Here is an 8,181-nt window from a genome sequence, read left to right as displayed (position 1 = left end):
CCTCCCTAAGAGTCTAGAGCTGTGTACCTGGATCAGTTTAACAACATTGCTCAGGGGGTGTGGTTTTTTTAAACCTCTTTTAAACCTGTTGTTAATTAGGTAGTTAAACAACCTAATTTTCTAGTGTAGACCAGGCCTAAAAAACAGACCAAACACAAACCCAAGCCCCTTTGAAGTCATGGAGTATCTTTCCATTGACTTCAATGGGCTTTGCATCAGACTTCTTATTCTTGTCTCTATCTGTTATATGTGCTGGTATCCTCTGTAACCCACATACCAACATGGTCCCAGGCACTGTGTTTAGCTGTGCCAGACAGAGTTGCTTAAGGGCTGTAAAGGAATCTTGCATGCAGTTGCAGTCAGATATCTAGGTCAGTGTTTTCTAAATTTTTCCATGTCACGCACCAAGAGGCCGTTTGCGGCACAACCGAGGTGGCAAGATGTCTACTCTAAACAGGAATGGATACAGAAATGATTGGGCCAAGTCCCATTGGCAACATAGTTGGTGATGGTATGGTTGGCCCCAGGCCTAGCAAAGCTCAGACCAGAAGATGACCCCAATGGCTTCCTCTGAACATTTTAGAGAGGGTGACAAAGGCAGCAGGCTGGGAAGGGTCCACATGGGTGGCCTGGGTAGCACCAAATTTGACAGGTGAAAGGCAGGACGTTTATTGGGTGGTAAGTGATGATCAGGTAAACTCCTATCTGGTGGTAAACGTAGCAATCCTGGACAGATTAGAGGTGACTCCCAGACATACAGACAATAGTTTTTTCAGGTAGAACTGTTTCCACAAGGGGCACAATTGCAGGTAGTGTCCCAGAAATGACAAGATCTTGCAATGCCCTGGGAGCAGTATGATGGAGAAAGTCTTGGATCAGATCATCTTGGAGCAATTCTTGGAGGTTCTGCCCAGGGGAGCACAGAGTTGGGTAAGGCACTTTCAGTCAACCTTGGGGACAGTGTGGGATGTGAGGGAAGAGGTGGAGCAAACGTAAGCCTTCTTTGAGACCTGTAACACCGCTCTACAGCCAAAATGCTCCTGAAATAAATATAGTCAAACTTTACTAGTTCTGGGTCACTGAGAACGAAAATGATGCTTAAAATTGTTGATTGGCTCTAGATTTCAAGATATGCTATTGGGTCAGTATATACGACCCTTGACTTGGGAATGGCGGAGGATAAGTGAGTTATAAAGGGAAGGGATCTCAATTTAAACCAGAAATGACTAAAATACATCTTTGACTGGCTCTATGAATAAATCTATGACTGGGTTTGGACAGTACTTGCTTTTTAGGCAAAACAATGAATGATGCAATCTGAAGCTGGTATTGTGTCATACATGATATGAATTGCATCATGTTATTCCTAGAAGTCATGGATGATGCAATCATAACGAAGCTTACATCACTCTGCTGAACAAATTGCCCTATATCAGCTCTAGAAATCATACAGTGTCGTGCTCTCTTATTTGTCAGTGTTTGATTTTGCAAAGGGACACATTTCTGTTTAGCCAAAGTGAGCAGAGATGCCTTGTACTTGTGTGAACAGTTCAGATAACTTCTGCTATGTTTGTGGTGAAGTGACTTTTGCATCACAAAAGCGCAATATAACCCTATAGTTAAGAAAGCCTATCACCTTTATTTTGGCTGCAAAATTGGAGATCAGGACAAGAGGTGGGCCCCACACATATGCTGCAACACTTGTGCACCAAATCTTCACCAGTGGTTGAACAGGAAAAGGAAATCTATGCCTTTTGCAGTGCCAATTATTTGGAGAGAGCCAACAGATCATACCAGCAATTGTTACTTCTGCATGGTGCCTCCAATTGGTAAAGGTGTGTCAAAGAAGAAAAAGTGGACTGTGCATTATCCAAACATTCCATCAGCTATACGCCCAGTACCCCACGGAGAAGGACTGCCGGTTCCTGATGCACCAGAATCATTCTCACTTGAGTCAGACGAGGAAGAGGAAGAGGCTGAAACTTCTGGTCCTGAACCATCAATGTCACAGGACCCACATTTTCTCCCATCCTCCTCCTCTGAACCACACCTCATAACACAAGGTGAACTGAATGACCTTGTCAGGGATTTGGAACTACCCAAGAGTAAAGCAGAGCTGTTGGGCTCCAGACTACAGCAGTGGAATCTCCTGGCAGGTGATGTTAGGGTTTCCATGTTCCGTGACCGTCAAAAGGATCTTGTCCCATTCTTCTTCATGGAACGTGATCTTGTAGCCTGTAACAACACAGATGGTGTGATGGCAGCCCTCAACATCGTTCACGATCCAGATGAGTGGAGACTGTTCATTGATTCATCGAAGACGAGACTTAAAGCTGTTTTACTGCATAATGGCAATGTTTTGCCATCAATTCCAGTTGGTCATGCAGTCCACATGAAGGAAACCTATGACAACATGAAACAACTTTTGAGGTGCATAAACTATGACCAACATCAGTGGCAGCTCTGTGGCGATTTGAAGGTTGTTGCTCTCTTGCTTGGTCTGCAGACTGGATACACAAAGTACTGCTGTTTTCTCTGCGAATGGGATAGTCGTGCAAGAGATTCCCACTACATCAAGAAAGATTGGCCACTCCGACAGTAATTGGAGCCTGGGAGGAAAAGTGTTCAGCATCCACCACTTGTTGAATCAAGGAAGATTTTGTTACCATCCATACACATCAAGCTGGGTCTGATGAAGAACTTTGTCAAGGCTATTGACAAAACACAAGCAGCTTTCAAGTACCTCCGTGGAAAATTTCCAAGGTTAAGTGAAGCTAAGATAAAGGAAGGTGTCTTTGTTGGTCCTCAGATTCGTGAACTTCTTCGTGAGATGATGCATTTGACCATGCACTGTGTGGCAAGGAAAAGACGGCATGGAAAGCCTTCCAGTTAGTGGCAATAAATTTTCTCGGAAACAACAAGGCAGACAACTACAGGTTGTTGGTGGAAAACCTCCTCAAGGCATACAAAAGGCTTGGTTGCAATATGTCACTAAAAATACATTTTTTGCACTCTCATCTAGTTTTTTTTCCACCAAACTGTGGAGCAGTGAGCGACGAGTACGGCGAGCGATTTCACCAGGACATTGCAACAATGGAGAAACGCTATCAGGGCAAATGGAGCCCACCAATGCTTGCAGACTATTGCGGGACAGTGACAAGAGATGCTCCATTTAATGAATACAAGAGACAAGCCAAGAAGCGCTGAGTAGACACTGAATAGGACTAAACTATGTACATAATAGTTTTTTGCCTTTTGTTTCATAATAAATTTTATTTATATAACCCTTTTGCTGATTTTTAAAGTGTTACATAAACAGGACAGGTGAAATATTATCATGTAAAGCAACCATAAACACATGAAAAGACCTAGGTTTACAATTTATGATTAAAACTCTACTATCTACACAATATACATAGACATAAAATGTAAAAACTTAAATATCGTAGAAACAGTAGCCAATCAGTTGTTTTACTTGTCATATTTTAATTCAGCACATCAAAATACATAATAAATAGCACATTTTATCTCTGAAGCAGACGACTTCTCAAAAAGTATAGACCAGTGTAATAGGACATGCTCTATCCTCATCCTCTGATGCCCCAGAAACCTCAGTCTGTCTAGTAAGTGGCAACTTTATGTGAATTTATTTACATTGCCATCACCAATGCAGTCTCATGCAGCAAAGTATTTACAATGCTTTTTGTCCTTTCCCCCGGGTTGTGGGTGCACTCTGGTCTGGGAAGATTGGGTGAGAATAAATAACCTGGATTAACATTTCTCGAGTACATCTTCTGTATCCTTGGCAAGACCCATATTTACCCTAACATAAGAATGGCCATACTGGGTCAGACCAAAGGTCCATCTGGACCAGTATTCTGTCTTCCGGCAGTGGTCAATGGCAGGTGCTTCAGAGGGAATGAATAGAACAGGTAATCATCAAGTGATCCATCTCCTGTCACCCATTCCCAGCTTCTGGCAAAATTGAGGCTAGGGACACCATCCCTATCCATCCTGGCTAATAGCCATTGAAAGACCTATCCATGAATTTATCTAATTATTTTTTGAACCCTGTTATAGTAACCCTACTGCAGAAGTTGAGCTGGAGGTTCAGGGTTGGAGATCTTCACTGTGTTCGGGATGGTCAAGGTTCTGCCTTGGCTGATACTTCAGGGGAGAGAATAGTTTGGTTTCTCAGCCCTCATACAGCAGGGGCTAGAACAACCCAGCACCAGAATGGTTTGAGGTCAAGTAGAAAAGGAAGTAGGAGGGCTAGAGGCTGGAGTAAGAACAGCAAAGGGAGACTGAAAGAGAGATCACAACCTCCCCAAGGACTGAGGGATCAGCCTAGAAAATGCCAACAAGAGTTGGACAACATAAGCTCCATACAGGGGAAAATCATCAACCAACTAGTCATGTTAGAACAAGAGACCACGTTTGGATGTGGGCTAGGAGGAAAAGCAACAATGTCTAATCCTGCAGGAAGAACTGGTCTGGGCCCAGATAAGGAAAACTGAACAGGATACCGTGGAGATCCAAACAGAGTTCCAAATTCAACAAGGTGTCATAGGGACCCAGGCTGGACTCTCTCCGTTAAACAAGCCAGCAAGAGGATTCAGACAGGGCCAACATTTACTTCTCATGGTGAGACTGAGGTAGAGAGTCTGTGTGCAGAGACAGAAAAGCCTAGGCATGCAGCAACCCCGAAATCAGGGAGACAGAGATAAGACATTTTGTTGTCTCATCATCCAGTTTTGTGAGATCCTTTTGTAGCGCTTCGCAGTCTGCTTCGGACTTAACTATCTTGAGTAGTTTTGTATCATCTGCAAATTTTGCCACCTCACTGTTTACCCGTTTTTCCAGATCATTTATGAATATGTTGAATAGGACTGGTCCCAGTACAGACCCCTGGGGGACACCACTATTTACCTCTCTCCATTCTGAAAACTGACCATTTATTCCAACCCTTTGTTTCCTATCTTTTAACCAGTTAACAATCCATGAGAGGACCTTCCCTCTTATCCCATGACAGCTTACTTTTCTTAAGAGCCTTTGGTGAGGGACCTTGTCAAAGGCTTTCTGAAAATCTAAGTACACTATATCCAATGGATCCAGGGCCGGCTCTGGCTTTTTTGCTGCCTGAGGCAAAAAAGCCTCCCGACGCACCCCCCCGCCGGGAGCGCGGCAGGGGAGGGCGGCGAGCCCGGCCGCGGCCCCGCTGTCCCCAACCGGCCAGAGCGCCAGGGGAGGGCGGCTCCGCTCTTCCCGGCCGGCCTGAGCGCCAGGGGGAGGGCGGCGAGCCTGGCTGCGGCCCCGCTCTTCCCGGCTGGCCAGAGTGCTGGGGGGAGGGCGGAGAGTCCGGCCGGGGCCCCGCTCTCCCCGGCCGACCGGAGCGCTGGGGAGGGCGGCCCCACTCTTCCCGGCCGGAGCGCCGGGGGGATGGCGGCGAGCCCGCTGCGGCTCCTCTCTCCCCGGGTGAGCGCCACCCCCCTCCAGGTGCCGCCCCAAGCACATGCTTGGAGGGCTGGTGCCTGGAGACGGCCCTGATTGGATCCCCCTTGTCCACGTGCTTGTTGACCCCCTCAAAGAATTCTAGTAGGTTGGTGAGGCATGATTTCCCTTTACAAAAACTATGTTGACTCTTTCCCAACAAATGATGTTCTTTTCTCAAGACTAAACAGGTCCAGTTTCTTTAACCTTTCCTCATAGGTCAGGTTTGCTAAACCCTTTTATCATTTTTGTTGCTCTCCTTCTTCTCTGGCCTGTCTCCAATTTGTGGACATGTGCTGTCAGCTGCTCAGTCCCCAACAGCAAGAGGCCCTTGGTGCAGACACTGACCCCTCCACTGGGCTGGACACTAAATCCACTAAGCGAGACTCCCGGCTCAGGCAATCACTCAAAATGGCCAAAATAAAGGCAAGGGGCAACAGTAACCCCAATCCTACCCCTTCTCCTAGCCCCAACGACTAAGGAGGAGAAACTTGATACTCCCCTATCTTTGAGGGTTGGTATAGCCCAATGATGAGCATGATGGGACTTGTAGTACCACTGCGAGGCTTCTGGGAGCTACACGTCGGCCAGCCATGTGCCCGGCGGCGCGGAGATTTCTGGGACCTGTAGTGTTCCATCCCATCCTTCAGCATTAGACTAGCAGCGTGGAGAACTACATTTCCCGCGAGGCTTTGCGGTAGCGTTCTGGCCTTGCGCTTTCCGGAGTGTGCCTGGCAGCCGGTACAGCGTGGAGAAGGCTGCGGAGGCCAGCTGGGGACTCGGGACTCCGGTCGCAAAGGATAGGATAATGGTGAGTATGGGGCTGTGTCCCGGGGGCACCCCGGACAGCCGGTGAGAGAGCGAGAGGTTGGGGGTGTGTGTGTATTGTCCCACAGGGTGAGGGGCTGGGGGGACCAGGGAGCTGTGCATTATCCCACAGGGCGAGAGGCTGGGGCTGTGGTGGTGGGGTCTGTGGATTGTCCCATAGGGTGAGGGGCTGGATCCATTTCCTGTCATGCATTCTGTCAAAGGATCTCAAAACAATTTTCTACCATGGATTCACTGAACTTTACAATGCCTTGTGAAGCTGTTGTTCTCTCCCTTAGAAAAGGGGAAGCTGAGGCGCTGAAAGGTAAAGTGACTTGCCCAAGGTTACAGAATGGGATGGTAGCAGAGCTTGGGAAAGAACCTATGTTGACGCCAAGTGCTGTGCTTTAACTAGCATATGGCATGTATGCTCTTGCTCGACTTTGGCCTGTCAATATGGCACATGCACTTAAGGGGTTCTTCCTTTTTAGACTGTCCTGTCAGAGGATTTTTGTTTTACAGTGTAGTGACAATTATACCGTTGTGTTGAAACATACCCAAAGCTATCCAGGATTAGTCAGTGTCTTGTAAAATGCAGGACTGCTCCAGTGAAAATTGGCACTTTCCCTTGAAAGAACAGGCAAGTTTACTTAGACTTAAATTTGGGAATTATAAAAATGTTTATAACAAAATTTAAAAATAAGAACTTGGTTCATCTCTTCTCATTGTGTAAGGCAAGTGTTCTCAGCCTTTTTGTTTCTGAGGCCTTCTCTAACATGCTGTAAAAACTCCATGGCCCACATGTGCCATAATAACTGGTTTTCTGTGTATAGAAGTCAATGCTGGCATAAGGGGGTAGCAACCAAGGCAAATTGCCTGGGGCCCCATGCCACGGGGGCCCCTGCGAAGCTACATTGCTCAGGCTTTGGCGTCACCCCGGGTGGTGGGGATCAGGGTCCTGGGCTTCAGCCTCATTCGGTGGCGCTTCAGCTTTCTGCCCTGGGCTCCAGTGAGTGGCCCTGCTTGGTGGACCCCCTGAAACCAGCTCATGGCCCTGGACCTCTGGTTAAGAATCACTGGTGTAAGGTCCATACACTAATAAGATGTTTGGGATATCTCTGTCTATTGCACAGACAGTGGAAAAAATAGTGTTAAGAGTTTATGAGTATCCATTTTAATCTCAAATATAGGGATAATTCTATATCAAGCATAGGAGAACAAGAAGATGTCAGTAGATGGGGTAGATTCGAAACATTTCATCAGGTTATGTAAAGCCTTTTGTATGGTTTAGAGTCATTCTGTGCCTTTCAATGGCACCCTTTTATTTCAGAGGTCCCCAAACTGTGGGGTGCCCCCACTAGGGGGGGTGCAGAGGAATGTTCTGGGGGGATGGGTCAGCCCCCCACGAGGGCTTGGGGAGGGAGCGCTATCCAGCCCTGTTCCACCCCCAGCTCTCAGCCCCTTGCCTGGCCCTGCCCTAGCCTCAGCACCTGGCTGCAGCCCTGCCCCCAGCTTTAGCCCCTGGCCGCAGTTCAGGCCCTGGCCCCAGACCTGCCCCCAGCTGCAGCCCCCTTACCCCGTCTGCATTTCCCTCCCTCCTGGAAACCCCGGCCCAGCTCCTGGGGGGGAGGGGCACTGACAAGGGTAAGAGGGGGTGTGACCCTGAAAAGTTTGGGGACCACTGCTTTATTGAAGTCTGTGCTCACAAGTGTATTGGGTAATTTACAGACAGGTAAAGGTAGACACAATCCAAACCACAAATTGCTTACAATCAAGTCCCTGTCCTGAAACCAGTTCCCCTTGAATCTTCTTCTTCAATGCTTTGCTGGTCGACCATAGAGATTGTTCGCCATTTGGTCTGTTCCTGTGTGGGACTGCAAGCAC

At 47.5% G+C, this 8,181-nt stretch overlaps 1 protein-coding gene across 1 annotated transcript in view; it reads left to right on the top strand.

The window, feature by feature from the left end:
* The first annotated feature begins 6,192 nt into the window (after window positions 1-6,192).
* LARS1 (leucyl-tRNA synthetase 1) overlaps window positions 6,193-8,181 on the top strand; it is a 51,403-nt gene continuing 49,414 nt past the window's right edge. The window contains exon 1 of the mRNA XM_034778971.1: window positions 6,193-6,301. Within this exon, the coding sequence (XP_034634862.1) occupies window positions 6,299-6,301 (3 nt within the window). The 5' untranslated portion in view covers window positions 6,193-6,298. The remainder of the gene's footprint in view (window positions 6,302-8,181) is intronic.

Source organism: Trachemys scripta, chromosome 8 (genome assembly GCF_013100865.1).
Source record: "Trachemys scripta elegans isolate TJP31775 chromosome 8, CAS_Tse_1.0, whole genome shotgun sequence".
Lineage (NCBI taxonomy): Eukaryota > Metazoa > Chordata > Testudines > Emydidae > Trachemys > Trachemys scripta.
This window is presented reverse-complemented; position numbering and strand designations above follow the sequence as displayed.